Source organism: Natator depressus, chromosome 2, assembly GCF_965152275.1.
Source record: "Natator depressus isolate rNatDep1 chromosome 2, rNatDep2.hap1, whole genome shotgun sequence".
Taxonomy (NCBI): Eukaryota; Metazoa; Chordata; order Testudines; family Cheloniidae; genus Natator; species Natator depressus.
In genome coordinates, this window is record NC_134235.1 from 105,596,192 (window position 1) to 105,615,324 (window position 19,133).

At 40.5% G+C, this 19,133-nt stretch overlaps 1 protein-coding gene and 1 long non-coding RNA gene across 3 annotated transcripts in view; one reads left to right on the forward strand and one right to left on the reverse strand.

Annotated features, from left to right (window-relative positions):
• The window catches only part of CDKAL1 (CDKAL1 threonylcarbamoyladenosine tRNA methylthiotransferase), a 657,626-nt gene that overhangs the window by 405,883 nt on the left and 232,610 nt on the right, over positions 1-19,133 (reverse strand). For both annotated transcript variants that reach the window (XM_074944791.1, XM_074944792.1), the window contains one exon: positions 14,290-14,338. In XM_074944791.1, the coding sequence (XP_074800892.1) occupies positions 14,290-14,338 (49 nt within the window). The remainder of the gene's footprint in view (positions 1-14,289; positions 14,339-19,133) is intronic.
• The window catches only part of LOC141982583 (uncharacterized), a 29,002-nt gene continuing 16,122 nt past the window's right edge, over positions 6,254-19,133 (forward strand). Inside the window, exon 1 of the long non-coding RNA XR_012638131.1 lies at positions 6,254-6,274. This is a non-coding gene — a long non-coding RNA (uncharacterized LOC141982583). The remainder of the gene's footprint in view (positions 6,275-19,133) is intronic.

The following is a 19,133-nucleotide window of genomic DNA, read 5'->3' on the forward strand; positions in this document are numbered from 1 at the left end:
TGTAATGAATTTGGACTAACCATCACTCTAAAGAAAACAGTGATTATGGCTCAACACGTTGACTGCACCAGAAGTATCAATACTAGCAACACACCAGAATTTGTGCATAAGTTCTGCTACCTACAATCAATTGTATTGGATAATTTATGACTAGACATGCTAAAGTCTCACATTAGGAAGGCAACCGCCACAGTTCGCCAACTCACCAGGCACACGTAGGACAATGAACATCAAAGTACGGATCCACCAGACGTGCATAGGTTCCAATTTTGGACAGAATTATGGTTCCATAATTTCAACCCAGTCCCCAGGGGACACGACTGCTTTTTGCTAGCATACACCTCTTTAAATCACATCCAGACTGAAAAACAACCACCTGAAGAGTTGAAACTCGTGCAGACAAAACAATAATCTTCCACTGATAGCGGGTAGCACTGAGTGCAAATTCCTGCTCTTAATATTCTCCTTGCAATACTTCATTCTCCCCTTAAACTGCTGGAGACGTCAAAGGAAAATATAAGCCATTGTTCGTTTTACAGCAGCAACACTCAGACTGAGGCTTGTGAGTCACAAGTGGCTCTTTAATGAAGCATGCTTCATGCGTCTCTTTGTAGCACATGATATTAAAACACTGTATGATTTAATTATTAACCAATCTAAGTTATTAACCAATCAGGATCCTTTTACTATGTTATTAACCACTTGCAGTTGATAAAATAATAAAACTTGGTCAGTCATTTTGCTGTGAGAAGAATATCCAGCCACCTGTAATGGTCTGTATTTTAAATTTTAAAAGGACAGGATGAATATTAATCAGCGTCCTTATAAATCAAGATTTACAATTACAGGAATTCCAAAATTAATGCAAGAATGAAATGATTTATGTTACAAAAACCCCTAAACTGGTTTTCTAGCTGCTCACAGAAAATCTCAGGAAAGATTATTATTATTTATATGGGCATAGCTCCGAAAAGGTCTAATCCAGAGTTGAACTAGGGGGCACAACAGCAGGAATTGTCGCTGACTCCTTGAATTTAGTTTCAAGATATAATAAGTGAATGTAAAACAATGGGAGGGGGCATGAGTTTAACAGTAATAATAATGCTATTACCCAGGTTAACAATGTGTACAGCTTGATGGCTCTGAATCTTCTAAACTTATATCATCATTTAGACAGTTCCTCATCAAGCCATAATCCCCTGTACTCCTTCTCTATACACACACTGGCCTCACTGCTTATTCATTTTTGTGTTATCTCTTTATATATACACAGATTATTTCTGTAACTGTTGCACTCTCAATTTTAAAAAAGGAGTTAACAGTGCTTTCCAGAAAGACAGTCCTAGAAATAATGTCAAAATAAATAAATAAAACCATCCTTCCAAATCTATCCCAGAACTACCTGAGATGAGTGAATCTTTCTATTTCTGTCTAGTGACTCCATTCTTTCTGGAAAGACTAACAAGGTAGCATTCGACCTGAAGGCCTTTGATTTCATCATCCTTCCCATTCAACTTGTGTGTGATGCTGCTGGTGCGGACAGGGAGGTAAGGTAGGTTGTAGAAGTAGATTTAAAGAGAAAAGCTCAGGAGTCAAATTAGGTGAAGGGCTCCTCAATGGTGGGATTCATACTGGCTGCAGAGGCAGGCAGAAGGGTAGGGAAGGAAGCAAAGGAGGTAGATGGAGGGAACTGGGTCAGACCTAGAATGATGGGAGATGTTGCACTTCTGGCCAGCTGGGTACAAAGACAGGGACAGTGATAATGTGTAAGTGCAGAACCTCTAGAACTGATCATTCTATGAAGTAAATAAGAGGCAAGAGGAGATGGTGAAAGAAGCAATATGAGAGGCTACCTTGTCTTAGGTCTCAATAGGTTCCAGCAGCGAAGCTCTTATCAGGCATTTGTACATTTCTGCTCATTCAAACAAAGTAAGAGAGGAAAGAGATACCAAAAGATGAAGATTGTGGTGAACATTTTCAGAACTCCTCATCTGAGAAGCAGGGATTTTCCCATAAAAATCTATTTTACAACTGGAAATTTTAAATTGTAAACAATATGACATGATCCTGCCCTCTTCTTCATATTTGTCTCTATTTTTTATTAAGTTTCCCCATGGAACAATTCCTGGATCAATTCTCCTTGAAGCAGCACCTATTGCTAGTGATTGACAAGAGGTGCTATTTCTGGCAGAATGGATTTTTCTCCATCTCTTCCCCCCTCCCTCTTTTGGTTTCCATTTTTCTTTCCTGTGTTGTATCTCCTCTCCTGAGTTTTTCCTGATGTGGTCTCTCTCTTCACCCATTGTCTGCTTCACTACTCTATTTTTCCAGTCTCCTCTATCTGTGTTTGTGCTCTAAGCAAAATTCCTTCCTTCATACTGCTCACTGCCCTCGCCTCCTTTTCTCTGTCCCTCTTCCTTCCTGCTCTGTACCTCTCTAATTCCCCCTAACTTTACCTCCCCTCATGATCATTTCTCTCTAGGGGGCTGGCAGAGCTCCCACTCTCTCTCTGTTCCTCTAACAGTTTCTATCCCTGCTCAAGCTGAACTTCAGTCACAAATTGCCAGTTTTCTAGACAGTACACCAAATATTACATTTAACTCAGCCTGACTCCTATACTTTTTATTCTGGCTCTTATTCTTTCAGCATTTCTCTTAATGTGAGGCTGCTTGTCCTCAACTATTATGAAGATGTAGAAAGGTGAGACCGTTTTAGTCTTGCAACATTATCAGCACTGTGAAATCAAACAATGCATGCAATTATTATTTAATGTACTGGTAAAATACACACACTTATTATTTAGACAATCTTATAAGTAAAAATACTATATTTTAGCACATACAATATACACTCCACTTCTATGCTCACCTTTAGGTGAACTACTAAAATACTATCAGCGATTCATAATTAGTTAACATATGAGGTCAATTAAACAGTTGGCAAACACTAGTTAATATTTAAACTAGGAATGGATGGGCTACTTCACCAGACAGGTCAATGTGACTGAAATCTAGAGAGGTTATGTGAAGTATGAAAGGTTCAAGCCTGAAGTAATTTCCTTTACTTGTTTTCAACAATCAAGTCCAGTGACCCATTATAACACTGTATTTTGTGAAAACGTCAGACAGACAGAATGTGATTCAACCTGCACTTATAGTCTCACCATGTCCCAAGAGTGGAATAAAGTGTGTACGAATACTACAGTTCTAGCCCCTACAGAAAAGAAAATATCCCCTACAGAATGATTTAACTTCAAGAGGAAATTTAAAAGTAAGCTGACGTCTAAGGAAAAAAATACCCCAACCTCTAACATCTACAATGGCTTTAAGGGTTTGAATTAGTGAAAAGTGGAAATTAAAAATTAAAAATTATGGTAAGAGTTAGCAGTTATGGCCTCTCTTTTGAGTCTACAATGCGAGTATGGCTTATTCCCTATCCCACCATTGTATATACTTTTTAAAACGTTACACACACACACACACACACACAATTACAAAAATTAGGTTTTTACGATCATATGGAAAATGTTGACTTGAAAATGGGACCAGCACAGATACAGATATCCTGTGGCTCCCATCAGTGTGGAAGGCCTACTTTATTGGTCCATCAGCTGAAACTGATGACGCCAAATGGGTTTCAAATGTCTCTAAAGGGTGAATACTTGCAAACAGAGGCATTTTGTTCATGAAAGTATTAACATAATATGATCGTATTCTGTCCTAGATCACTTACAGTAATTCCACCCTTTTCAGTATATCATCTTCAGAGATCATCTTGGAATACAGAGCTGTGAGAAATGTCTAGGAAAGAAGTTGGAGCGTCAATAGTGTAAAAAGTACTCCAAGTTCAACTGCTATGGCATAGAGAGTATTCACAGTCTTATGATCTGATATGGCTGTGGTGGAGACAAAAAGTTTTATTTCCTTCACATCTGCATACTCTTGGAACCATTTCTGGTGCCTGGCAGGCTGACGAATCTTGGTTACATCTTGCTGGAAATGAGTCACTGAGAAATTTTCTATTACTTATGGGATCAGAATACATTCAAGTGACTGGTCTCTTCCATGGGGAGAGGTTTTTGCTTGAGTACAAATATCATTTGATACAAGCTTTGGTGATAAAAATTACAATTCTGCAATACAAAAAACACAAGTTGCCAAAACTTAAGTGTATTCTGCTGCACAGTATCCACACAGGATAAGCGGATTCCAAGAAGCTGCAGATACAGCCATAGGGTACTAATGGAATGCTTCGGAAATGGTCCTTTACATGGTAAAGTTTCTAGAATTTGTCAGACACAACAGAATAATACTATGAGAAGTAAGAAATTTTACAGTGAGTTGAAAGAGATTATAGAAGGAATTAAGGAACTCTTAAGATTTGTGATAAAAGCCGTGGTGATGTAAGAGTTGAAGGCAACTCTCTCTCTTGAATGCAACTCTGTCAACATAGTTTCCTCAATAGGCTGTTGATATGACGATAAATGTGAAATTTTTGTCTTGTATCTTGGAGACTTGACGGGACCGAAGGTAGGCCAAAAAGTAAAGCTACATCATAGAAATGTTTGGAGTCTATTTCTAAAATATAGAAAGCTGAAGCGACCGTTAGGAACACGCAAATATATTATTGTCAAGTCTATGAAGCAAAGACCATCTTTAGGGGTCTATTTCTCAAATCAGTAGGATAAGTCTTCCCTCTGAGCCTTGTCTACACTACACAATTTTTTCTGCAAAAGGCAGCATTTGTCGACAAACCAGTGGAGGTGTACACACTGCAATGCTACTTTGGTGGCAACACTCTCCTGTTTGGCTGACAAAAAAATTCAGCTTGATGAGAGGCATAGAGCTTTTTGTGCAGTTACAGTGAGAAAGTGTCAGTGTAGACACTGCATTCATTATGTCGCCATAACTGGCCTCCAGGAGGTATCCCACAATGCCCACAATGACTGCTCTGCTCACTCTTTTGAACTCTTCTGTCCTGCATCCAGCTACACAAGCACGCACCCCTCCCCTTTAAGCTCCAGGAAGTTCTGAAACTGCTCCACGTGGAGAGCTCACACAGCTCCTACCTGGACTACAGGGAAGGGTTGGATGATTGGTCTGTGGAGAGAGGAGGCTCTGGGAGAACTCACAAGGAATCACAGAATCAAAACATTAATTTGGAATCCTGCTCTCCCCAGCTCTAGAAATGCAGTGGCTGGCAGGCAGGGCAGGCTGCTGCTGGGGCGGGAAACAGCCAGGGAGGGTGGTGGAGACTGATGTTGGGGGTGTCCCCCTTCCCCTGCCTCAAGATTGGTTGCTTCTGCTGCTGTCTGAACTTAAAGAGACAGCATGCCGACATACTCACTCTCCCCCAACACACACACACACACACACTCTCCCTGTCTCACACACTTCCCCTTTACCTCCCAAATTTCAGTTGAAAAGCGTCTGGCAATCTAGTAGGATGCCCATGGAATGATGGGATTGAGAAACCTACATCATGTGATGCTGTACCTGCTCCGTGAGGCATTGAAAACCCTTCCCAAAGAAACATGTGGCCAGTTGCACAATGGGATAGTTACCCACAGCGCACTGCTCTCTGTGTCGATGTAAGAGTTGCTAACGTGGATGTGTTCTGCCAACACAAGGAGTATAGCGTGGACATGCAACAATGGTTTAATTAAAGCGGTGGCTGTATGTCGGCAAAACTGGTGTTGACAAAACTCTGTAGTGTAGACAATGTCTAAACCTGGACTTCCTGACTATGATTTAAACAGTGAGAAACAAGACTGAAAATAGAAGCCTCCAGTCTAGTAGAAAGAATTTTGACTAATTTCCACAGAAATGATCCTCTTCTGGGGATACAGTGATTGCTCTTAATTCATGTAGGTTTTGAACTCACTAATAGAGCTAGTCTTTCTTTCTTTTTTTTTTTACTTTAACTGAAGAGGATATGATTGTGCTGGTAGTCAGGGGAGACTGTTGAAATTTTATCTAGTTTATCTTTTCATATCACCTTCAGGATCCATGTATCTTATACTATTTTAGCTCAGAAGTCAAAGACAAATCTCAGAAATAACCCCTTCAGAGAGGAACCTGAGCAAACATGGACTCAGTCTATGAACAGTACTACTCTGAAAACTGGTGCTGGGACAATCTCTCTGAGAACTGTATGAAAAATATTTTCAGACTGCATAAGAATGCTGATGTTCTGGCATGTTGTCCTGGCACAGGAGCTGGCAAACAGGGCTGTAAACAGGGGAGCTTCAGTGGGAGTTCTGTTGGAAGAGAAGGTATTTGTATTTGGTTTTGTATTTGTATTATTTGTATGTATAGAGGCTTGTAGGGGCTTTGTGCTGGGAGAGAAGCTGAGTCCTGATTAGGGGGCGGGGCTTCTCTGACTATGGGTCCTATAAAGGTAACCAGCCAGGCAGGCAGTGGCCCAGGAGCCAGCAAACAGAGCTGTGAACAGGGGAGTTTCAGTGGGAGTTTGAAAGGGGAATTTGTATTGTGGTACTTGTTTGGGGTTTGTTTTTGCTGTGGGTGGTGGTGTTTTGGTGTGGTTTGTGTTTCCGAGATTAACAGGATTTAGGTGGGAAGGCTATGACAGATACAGAGGCAGCAGTGGAAATGACTCATGTAGTGGAAGACACAATGAAGATGACTGGATGTGGAAGCTGTGGTATGTACATGATCCTAGAGAGGGTACCTGGTCAGAGTTTTGTCTGCATGAAATGCCATCTGATAGAGCTGATGGAGGAAAAGATCCAAGGTTTGGAGATGCAGGTGGAAAGTCTGGTTGAGTTTAGAAAGGGGTTCGAGCAGATTATGGAGCAAAGACATGAGGTATCTGAAGGGAAAAGCTCAGACTTGCAGACGGAAGCAGGACTGAGGAATTCTGAGGGGAGACTGGGTGAGGAAAGTGGTCAGTGGAAGCATGTGACTAAAAGAACCAGGCAGAGGAAAAGACGGGCTAGTGAAGGAGAAACAGAGCTCAAGAACAGGTTTCCAGAGTTGGAAAATGAAGAAGGGGCTCAGCAGGTAGTCACTGAAGGTGGAAGGACAAGGAAGAAGAGAAGAGCGGCTAGTCCTATAGGAAAAGGGGAAGAGTTAATGGAGACTACACCAAATATGAGCCCCAGGAGGATACAGGATGGGTTGAAGAGGATTACAAGGGAGAGTATGAATGGAAAGAACTTGCAGCCAGAGAGAACAGCGGATAGACCGGAGAATAACACCATCACCAGGAAAAGGCAGGTCTATGTGATCGGGGACTCTTTACTGAGAAGAATAGACAGGCCTGTAACGAGAGCTGATCCAGAGAATAGAAGGGTGTGCTGTCTTCCAGGTGTTAAGATACGGGATGAAGACCTGAGGTTGAAAAGGACCCTAAAGGGAGCGGGAAAGAATCCCCTAATTATCCTTCATGTGAGAACAAATGATACGGCTAGATTCTCGCTGGAAAGTATTAAGGGAGACTATGCTAGGCTGGGGAAGACGCGTAAGGAAATCGAAGCTCAGGTGATCTTTAGTGGGATTCTGCCTGTTCCTAGAGAAGGGCAACAAAGGTGTGAAAGATTATGACTACCAACAGATGGCTTAGGCAGTGGGTGCTATAAGGAGGGCTTTGGGATGTATGGGCCATTGGGAGGCATTCATGGACAGACGACAGTTCTCTCGGGATGGACTTCATCTAAGTAGGGAAGGAAATAGACTTCCAGGATGGAGGCTGGCACAACTGATTAAGAGAGCTTTAAACTAGGAATTTGGGGGAGATGGTTGGGAGATGTCCAGGTAATCTCCACTCCGGATTTTAGCATTGAGAGGAAAGAAAACAAAGTAAGAAAGGATACAGCTGTGGGTAGGAGAATGGACACAAGGAGGAAGGGTAGTGTGGATACCAGTCTAATAGGTTATACTGGCTGTAGAATGACCGTGCCTAATAGGGTACAGAATGTGAGCGAGGCCAAACAGCAAAAACTAAGATGTTTGTACACTAACGCGAGGAGCCTAGGTAACAAAATGGAGGAACTAGAGCTACTGTGCAGGAAGTGAAACCAGATATTACAGGGATAACAGAAACATGGTGGAATAGTAGTCATGACTGGACTACAGGTATTGAAGGGTATGTGCTGTTTAGGAAAGACAGAAATAAAGGTAAAGGTGGTGGAGTAGCATTGTATATCAATGATGAGGTAGAATGGAAAGAAGTAAGAAGCGATGGAATGGATAAGACAGAGTCTGTCTGGGCAAAAATTACATTGGGGAAGAAAACTACTAGAGTCTCCCCTGGGATAGTGCTTGGGGTGTGCTATAGACAGCCGGGATCTAATTTGGGTATGGATAGAGCTCTCTTTAATGTTTTCAATGAAGTGAATACTAATGGAAACTGCGTGATCATGGGAGACTTTAACTTCCCAGATATAGACTGGAGGACAAGTGCTAGTAATAATAATAGGGCTCAGATTTTCCTAGATGCGATAGCTGATGGATTCCTTCATCACGTAGCTGCTGAACCGACTAGAGGGGATGCCATTTTAGATTTGGTTTTGGTGAGAAGTGAGGACCTCATAGAAGAAATGGTTGTAGGGACAATCTTGGTTCAAGTGATCATGAGCTAATTCAGTTCAAACTGAACGGAATGATTAACAAAAATAAATCTGCAACTAGGGTTTTTTATTTCAAAAAGGCTAACTTTCAAAAATTAAGGAAATTAGTTAGGGAAGTGGATTGGACTGAAGAACTTATGGATCTAAAGGCGGAGGAGGCCTGGGATTACTTTAAATCAAAGCTGCAGAAGCTAACGGAAACCTGCATCCCAAGAAAGGGGAAAAAATTCATAGGCAGGAGTTGTAGACCAAGCTGGATGAGCAAGCATCTCAGAGACGTGATTAAGAAAAAGCAGAAAGCATACAGGGAGTGGAAGATGGGAGGGATCAGCAAGGAAAGCTACCTTATTGAGGTCAGAACATGTAGGGATAAAGTGAGACAGGCTAAAAGTCAGGTAGAGTTGGACCTTGCAAAGGGAATTAAAACCAATAGTAAAAGGTTTTATAGCCATATAAATAAGAAGAAAACAAAGAAAGAAGAAGTGGGACTGCTAAACACTGAGGATGGAGTGGAGGTCAAGGATAATCTAGGCATGGCCCAATATCTAAACAAATACTTTGCCTCAGTCTTTAATGAGGCTAATGAGGATCTTAAGGATAATGGTAGCATGACAAATGGGAATGAGGATATGGAGGTAGATATTACCATATCTGAGGTAGAAGCGAAATTCGAACAGCTTAATGGGACTAAATCGGGGGGGCCCAGATAATCTTCATCCAAGAATATTAAAGGAATTGGCACATGAAATTGCAAGCCCGTTAGCAAATTTTTTTTAATGAATCTGTAAACTCAGGGGTTGCATCGTATGATTGGAGAATTGCTAACATAGTTCCTATTTTTAAGAAAGGAAAGAAAAGCAATCCGGGTAACTACAGGCCTGTTAGTTTGACATCTGTAGTATGCAAGGTCTTGGAAAAATTTTTGAAGGAGAAAGTAGATAAGGACATTGAGGTCAATGGTAAATGGGACAAAATACAACATGGTTTTACAAAAGGTAGATCGTGTCAAACCAACCTGATCTCCTCCTTTGAGAAAGTAACAGATTTTTTAGACAAAGGAAACACAGTGGATCTAATTTACCTAGATTTCAGTAAGGCGTTTGATACCGTGCCACATGGGGAATTATTAGTTAAATTGAAAAAGATGGGGATCAATTTGAAAATTGAAAGGTGGATAAGGAATTGGTTAACAAGGAGACTACAGCGGGTCCTACTGAAAGGTGAACTGTCAGGCTGGAGGGAGGTTACCAGTGGAGTTCCTCAGGGATCAGCCAATCTTATTTAATCTTTTTATTACTGACCTCGGCACAAAAAGTGGGAGTGTGCTAATAAAGTCTGCGGATGATACAAAGCTGGGAGGTATTGCCAATTTAGAGAAGGACCGGGATATCACACAGGAAGGTTTGGATGACCTTGTAAACTGGAGTAATAGCAATAGGATGAAATGTAATAGTGAGAAGTGTAAGGTCATGCATTTAGGGATTAATGACAAGAATTTTAGTTATAAGCTGGGGACGCATCAATTAGAAGTAATGGAGGAGGAGAAGGACCTTGGAATATTGGTTGATCATAGGATGACTCTGAGCCGCCAATGTGATATGGCCGTGAAAAAAGCTAATGCGGTCTTGGGATGCATCAGGCGAGGTATTTCCAGTAGAGATAAGGTGGTTTTAGTACAGTTACACAAGGCACTGGTGAGACCTCACCTGGAATACTGTGTGCAGTTCTGGTCTCCCATGTTTAAGAAGGATGAATTCAAACTGGAACAGGTACAGAGAAGGGCTACTAGGATGATCCGAGGAATGGAAAACCTGTCTTATGAAAGGAGACTCAAGGAGCTTGGTTTGTTTAGCCTAACTAAAAGAAGGTTGAGGGGAGATATGATTGCTCTCTATAAATATATCAGAGGGACAAATACTGGAGAGGGAGAGGAATTATTTAAGCTCAGTACCAATGTGGACACAAGAACAAATGGATATAAACTGGTCATTGGGAAGTTTAGACTTGAAATTAGACTAAGGTTTCTAACCATCAGAGAAGTGAACTTTTGGAATAGCCTTCCAAGGGAAGCAGTGGGGGCAAAAGACCTATCTGGCTTTAAGATTAAACTCGATAAGTTTATGGAGGAGATGGTATGATGGGATAACATGATTTTGATAATTGATCTTTAAATATTCATGGTAAATAGGCCCAATGGCCTGTGATGGGATGTTAGATGGGGTAGGATCTGAGTTACTACAGAAAATTCTTTCCTGGGTATCTGGCTGGTGAATCTTGCCCATATGCTCAGGGTTTAGCTGATCGCCATATTTGGGGTCGGGAAGGAATTTTCCTCCAGGGCAGATTGGAAGAGGCCCTGGAGGTTTTTCACCTTCCTCTGTAGCATGGGGCATGGGTCACGGGTCACTTGCTGGAGGATTCTCTGCTCCTTGAAGTTTTTAAACCACGATTTGAAGACTTCAATAGCTCAGACATACATGAGAGGTTTTTCGCAGGAGTGGGTGGGTGAGATTCTGTGGCCTGCGTTGTGCAGGAGGTCGGACCAGATGATCATAATGGTCCCTTCTGACCTTAGTATCTATGAATCTATGTAGAGTCCTGATGGTGTGTTGTATAAGTTTATTCAATTTCGAAACCCAGAGGAAACATTATTCAAGTTTGTGGAGAAAAAAATTCCTCAGACAGAAGCAGGAGCATCCCTCATTCACTTCTGAAGGTAGAAGCAGCTCAAATGGGGTTGCTGCAGCTATAGCTATATAGTTGTCTCCAGGGCCTCTCAAGCCATCAGTATTTATAGCCTCTATGGATGATGGGATGGGACCTACCTAGCAATGAGTTCTCTGAATTGTGAATGAACCCTAGAGAGGTTTGCCATCCTCCCCAAAATATATTAAATGCAAAATAAAATTAAAAAAAAAATCTGTTCAGCCAGGTAAATATACATTGATTTTTTTAATGAAACATTTAAGCACTCCTCCATGAATTTTCAGCAAGAGAGCACAACATCCATGAAATCTTTTAATTTTCTTTTTTAAAAAAGCCCAGCTAAATTACATCACAATAACCAAGGCTGGGACATTAATTTATGAGCAGAAATCGGACCTCACACTTTTGTTGCATTTTTGTTCCACCCCTATACTTTTCTGTAAGGCTAAGGCACCAAAAGTTGTAATGGATGGCACATCAGCCTTACAAAGACATTTGAGTTACATTTCACTTGAATTTGCTTGTATTATTTATAACTTATTAGGTATTTTAATTTTTATTAAAAGTCTAAGTTACTCTTCACCAATTATGCTTTTATTTGCTGTATTTCACTTAGCTTGGAAATGAAAATGCCCTAGTCAATTTCACCCTCTTTATACAAGTATCTAACCAGATTCACACATTCATTCTCATATATTAGCAGAATGCTCCAATGTTTGGGTTTCAAATATGCAGAGGAATATTATTCCTTTAAAATAGTTTCCCTTTGAAATGCTTTTTCTAATGACATGAAAACACTTCTATTGGTGTTAAGACTTTTGCAAAAAACAGCTTTTTACATCACCTATATTTGGCATCTAAATTTACTTGACAATGTCCCTTTTAATGTCCCTTAGTTTACGTTAGATTTATGCTAAGCATTTTACTTTTACAGTTTATATTCTCCAATAACTCTTTGATAAACTCTGAACCCTACACCCTTCTGAAAGAAAACCCAGAAGGGACTGACATCATCTATTGAATTCAACAGCCCAATTAATCCTTTCTATCCAATTCATAATTAGGATAAGCAGCAAGGGAACTGAGTCCCAAGGTTATGCACAGTCTCTCTATAATCTGTTTCCATAATTCTCATTTTTTAAAGTTTAATTTTATATATGGACATTTTTACAAGAAGCTTCAAAACTACTATTTTAATGAACAACAACACTTCACAATTGCAATATCAGCAGTGAAGTAAAATTTTTAAATAAATTAGAATCAAATCATTTTTGCCATTGCCACAAATCTCCTAGCTTTCTTTCAAGCCAGACTGTTATTCAGTAACGTAGTTCATAATGATCATGTTATCAAAATGCAACACTGTCATTTATGAGGATAAATGACAGTGTTGTAAAGCCCTTTTCTCACAGAGAAGAGACACTGACTTAAGTGATAATCTTATTCTGACTCCCTAAAAAGCAAAACTAAAAACAAAAACACACACAGAAAATCAGAGATTTGAAGCTATGTGCACTTTACAAAAATCATGGTGCTTCCTATCATCATTTTAAGGGTCTTATCTATACCAGCAGATGGATCATCTCATTAAGATGCAAGACACTAATTCTGGATGACACAGCAGCTAAACTTCCTAACAGGTTACCAAGAGCAGCATGATGCTCCTGAGGCAATGACTGACTCATTTAATGCCAACAATTACCAAAAGATCACCACAGAGAACTATAATGTTTCTATTTTCAGTATCTTATGAGAAAGAAAACAGGAACAAAAAAACTCCATAAAAAGCTTATTCTGTCACTCTACCCCATCATACTGGGCCCAATTCTGCCACCCCTACTCCCAGTGGGTAGTACATTATTTCATGGGTAGTTGCACTGATTTGAGTAGTACTTTACTGTCCCAAGTCATTTTACTGACTTCAGTGGCAGTACTCACAGACTAAGGTACAGGTCAAGGTGAATGAGGCAGACAGAATCTCATCCTTTTTTTTTTTTTTGCAGTCTTATATTATGACAAACGTCAATTAAAGTAATAGCAAACTGTACGATGTTTTGGTTGGGAGTACGTAAGGGGGCAGTTTTCATTTTAAAAGCAAGATGAAAGCTGTACAAGTGTCATCTAATTCAGCCACTCAAATTATACTTTGTAGAACCTTTAAACCACACTCCACAATCTCTTAATAGAAGCAGCTTCTTTACTTAGTTTGGTTTGTGCATTTTCATGCTCTGCTCCAAAAACTTTTCGTACTCCAGAACAAAAGTTAGAGACAACATCTCATGGACCAGCCACTTGTTTACATTAAAAGCGCAGCCACTTAGGCTGAGCCATGTAGCTTGAATGCTTCATGGAACAGTAATTTTACAACCTGATTGGTAATGGAGACAATGTCATGTAGCCCAGAAAGAACCAGACAAATTGATTTATTAAATAATGAATGTGCACTAGTCAGACTGAGGAAACACTGCACTCTTTACAATTCTTCACTGCAAAATATTTTGTGTATATACATGAACACAGCAAGAGTGAACCACCAACATAGTTACACAAGTAGATCGTTTAGCTGCCCTGTTGAAGAAAGCTTATAGAAATGAGACGCAATATCTAAAAAAATCAGAAACTGTGAGTTCAAAAGATATGAAAATGAGTTTGTATCAGTAAGTAAATGATCTACACAGAGCAAGGGATCATAAACAACACAAACACAATCCATCTATCCTATTTAGATAGGTAAAAAGGATTTTTAAAATGTGTCCACAGAATCTTCCACCTTTAAATTCAGTAACCCACAGACCTCATCATATTTTATCTTTGCAACCATTACTTTTGTGATACATACATTGCATAGTGCAGAATTACATAAACAGAAAATCCTTCATTTACTTATCTGATCAAAACAAAGACAGAATGGTGGGGAACATGTCACAGTGTGTCTACTAAATAAAGCTCACAGCATTCAGCAGAAGAGCAGTTATTTTAATTGTAAGGCTTACCTTTAATAGTTTCCTCCACAACTTCTACTACACGATCTATTTGCTGAACCTGAAAAAAGGATCAGAAGATCAATAAACTAAGCTGTTTTGATGGATCTGAAAAATTCTTGTTTTACATGCATTTCATTCAGCAGTGTGGAAGAAATTAAAATAGTTTTTAGTTATTTCCATTTAGGATAGTGTTGTGTAGTATTATTTTGTCTTGGGCAGAGCACAGATGATTCTATTCACCTATACTGAAACATTTGGTTTCTATTTCCTAGCAGAAAAAATAACTTCTCTTTAGTAGGATAAAAAAGGATCCATGAGCTTCTTTTACACCATCTTTAAGGTCTCCAGAAATGTTACACGGGATACCGTGTCAGCGCTAGTAAGATAAGCTAGATCAGGACAGTAGTTGGATAAGAAGTGCAAGAAAAGAGAAAGGCAAGAAATTCCAAAAGTTAAGATCACACTCTAAGCTAAATGTAGTCTACAGAATACCCTGATTACATATTTCAAATTAGGGTTTCATAACTACACCTCTCAAAAGTCCAAAATGGATTTTAATCTTTTTTTAAATGAATTGTTTAATATTGATCAAGAATTGGAAATTTCAGCTCATGAGTTAAAGGTTTTAGCAAATCCTGATTTTAAAACAGAGGGCATTAAAAAAGAAGCTTGGCTGGATTCCTAACCTAAAATAGTTGTGATCACTGCCCTTCTCTTATTGTGCAATGGGGAAATTCACTTATAAAGTTCTTAAACCCTTTAAAATCAATATATTGAGCTCAAAGAAAAAACGCAGTACATTCCACTTCCATTTTCTTGGGATATGGTCAAGAAATATATTTCTTGAAAGTATGTGTCCAGAGGATTTATGCGAGTTACTGGAACTTCAGTACTACAGTGATGACAAGTGAGATACAAGGAAGGCAAGACTGAAAGTGCATATTGCACTATGTGGCTCCAATATGAAGTACCTCTAACTGAAATTAAAGGGAGTTGCTTGGCTGGAGTCCCATGCATTTAGGAAGAAAAGGCTGTTGACTTCCAATTTTAAAATCTGTGGAACAAAACATTTTACCTAACCTAGAAAAATATATCTACACTGGAATATTCTTTAAGTTGTCACAGAAAAGAAAAGAATTTGTTAATACACAGATAAAATGATCATATGTAATTACAGCACAACTCATTCTACTATATACCTTTTTCATCATTACTATTTTAATTACTCACACATCACTTTCTTTCCTCTACTCACTTGCATGTACAATGACAATCTCCGCACCAGAAATCAATCAATCATGTTCTGCTGTGTGATTGAGTGATTTACCTCTCCAAAGAAACCAGAAGTCCCCATCAGGAGACATCTGCATAGTAAGGACGCAGTACTTCTTGATATAAGATCTCTCTCCCAGTAATATCCCATGCAGCACTTTTAAAAGGGGTCTGACTCTTTTACACAATGTACAGATAAAAAAACAACAACTTTACCCTCTCCTAATTTAATCCTCAGCCATACTTCAAAATTTGAATGTATAAGATTGTTACTTACCTATATTGTAACTGTTGCTCTTAGTGATATGGGTGCAGATATGTATTCCACTGGGTGTGCATACGCCCAGGGCACAAAGCCAGAGAACTCTGCCTAGCAGCACCCACAGGGGCAGTACTCATTCCCTGTGCCTCAAAGCCCTGCATGGGGACATAACACTGCTTTTCAGGCCACTTAGCTGGTAAGCAGTAATGAAATGGATATTCCAAAGGAATTTAGCAGGCTCCAAAAGGGCTTCATTTATCTGGAGAGTTACTCTCCCTGGGGCTGATTGGTGGATATCCAGCAACTTGTGTGTGTTCTCTTGCATGTACTCGGCCTGGATCCAGAAATCTGATACAGATACCTCAGAGGTCTTGGTATGACAGAGTCATTAGGCACTGGTGAAGAAGAGTCCAGTATTGCAGTGTCATCAGAAAAGAAAGGAGGACCAATGGAGGCTGAGGGGGAGGGGAGAGGTTAAGGTACCTGCACAAGAGGGTCAGACTGGACCAGCTCAGGAAGAATAACCTTTGACTGCAAGTATAGTAGAGGGAGAAGTAATTGGTCATCTTCCCCTGGACTGAATCAAGAGCAGGAACTCCCAGACCGAGTCACACTCCAAAGAGGCCACTGGGAATAGTGGTAGGACATTGGTGGCCAGTAGGTAGTAGGCCAGGGACCGCTATCTCTACTGCTAGAATGGTGATGATGCCAGTACCAATGGTGATCCAAGGATCGAGAACGGTGCTTTGACAGTGGGAAGGAAGAGGAAGAAGTCTCCAAACAAGATCTTAAAGAGCCCTTGGAGTCATCCAGTGGGAATGGAGGAGCCACCCCCGAGGAAGCAAACAAATGGTCAGCCTCATCTGGAAACCAATACGAAGTCGTCACTGGTGCTGAGGATCAAGGAGCAGTTGATACAGTTTAGCCTCTGAACTACAGGAGAATCAAGACCGTAAAGGCAGAGAAGGTCTGACGCCGCCAGATATGCCAACAGTGTGGAGACAGTCAGTGCCAATGCTGCCATCATTGTTACAGGACTCAATGGACACTGCATGGTGGGAACCGCAGTCAACATTATAGAGTCCAACTGATCTGAGCACAATACCGGGGAGCAGTTAGATGAGCCAGCTCCATCATGCATACCAGAGGCCTCAAAGTGCCAGTCAGCACTCCTCTGAGGTGACGAACAGGAGTCCCTCTGAGTCCTGGAATGGTCTCAATTGGTCTTATGGGACCTTTTCCTCAGAGGACCCGAAGAACAATTCGTCTTTCTTCCAAGGGAAAGCCCTGAATCTTGAGCCAGGTGCCACATTTCATGTTGGCTCTGAAGAAAAGATGGATAATCTGAGGTCCCCAGTGCCAAAGTGGACCTCATGGCCTGCGATAAGAGATGCTGTTTCAGCCGCTAGTTTATCATCAACTGTGTCCTCTTCTTAAACAACGTGCATATAAAGCACCTTTAATGTGCCCAACAAACATCACGTGTGTGGGGTCACAATTGGGGATAGCTATACAACAAGACAGAAAGTTTAAACACTGGTGAGGGCATCATCTAGGGCAACTATCTATCCGAACTACTGTAACTAAACCTAAGGGTACTACTAAGTATGCTAACAACGAACCATTCAGAATAAATTTACAGAGAAACTGAGAAAAAACTGTGTGAAGAAAATCACTACACAGAATGCTCCAATTCTAGCTGCAGGCAGTAAGAAGGAACTGAGGTGGTTTGGAGCAGCACTGCCCTTGAACATCCAGAGGTAAGGCAAAAGCCACAAGGCACAAGAGCCATCCCTATAGGTGCTGCTAGACAAAGTTATCTTTTTAAAGATAGATATTACGTTTGCCCTTTTCCAGTCCACTGGGACCTCATCCATCCTTCATAAATTCTAAAAGATAACTGCTAGCAGTTCCGACATTGCTTCAGCTAGTTCCTTAAGTGCCCTAGGATGAACTCCATCAGGCCCTGCTGACTTGAATATATCTAATTTATCTAAATATTCTTTAACCTGTTTTTTCCCTATTTTGGCTTGGATTCCCTCTCCCTTGTTGGTAATATTAATTGTGTTGAGTATCTGGCCACCATTAACCTTTTTAGGGAAGACTGAAGCAAAAGAGGCATTAAACATCTCAGCCTTCTTGATGTCATCCATTATTAGTTCTCTTCCCCTGTTAAGTAAAGGACCTACACTTTCCTTCATCTTTGTCTTGCTCCTAATGTATTTAAAGAACCTCTTTTTTTATTGTCTTTTATATCCCTTGCTAGGTGAACATGGTTGGAAATGTCTATGAAATATTTTGATGTACCATTAAATACGTTAACAATAAATTGCTCTATCATATTGCTGGTTTTGTGTGGCCTTCTAGATATAGGACAAATAGAAATGTTTATTAGAAGTGACACTTTTGAGAGTGTTGATTTCTATTTACATGCCAAATGTTCAGTCTGAACACTTCAGTGTTTGAAATACAGTCACCTTGCAGCCTGGCTTAACAGACTCAAGCATATCTACCTGAATAAGCAGTAACAGATATTTAAACCAGAGCTGATCAATTGAGCAGCACTTGTTAAGAGAGCTCTCTGCATGAAACCACTCTTCTCCACAGCGTTGAAAAGCAAATCTGCACCTATATGCTGGGCTTACAGATCTCCAACCAGATTTGCCATTTAAAATCATTCCACATAAAATTCAACCCAATTTATACCTTTCCTGAAATATATATTGGGAATTCATGTTTGTAAAAGCAGGGCAGAAAAGGTGGTGGAGTAGCACTGTATGTAAGGGAGCAGTATGACTGCTCAGAGCTCCGGTATGAAACTGCAGGAAAACCTGAGCGTCTATGGATTAAGTTTAGAAGTGTGAGCAACAAGAGTGATGTAGTGGTGGGAGTCTGCTATAGACCACCGGACCAGGGGGATGAGGTGGATGAGGCTTTCTTCCGGCAACTCGCAGAAGCTACTAGATCGCACGCCCTGGTTCTCATGGGTGACTTTAATTTTCCTGATATTTGCTGGAAGAGCAATACAGCGGTGCATAGACAATCCAGGAAGTTTTTGGAAAGCGTAGGGGACAATTTCCTGGTGCAAGTGCTAGACGAGCCAACTGGGGGGGGAGCTTTTCTTGACCTGCTGCTCACAAACAGGGAAGAATTAGTGGGGGAAGCAAAAGTGGACGGGAATCTGGGAGGCAGTGACCATGAGTTGGTTGAGTTCAGGATCCTGACACAGGGAAGAAAGGTAAGCAGCAGGATACGGACCCTGGACTTCAGGAAAGCAGACTTCGACTCCCTCAGGGAGTGGATGGCTAGGATCCCCTGG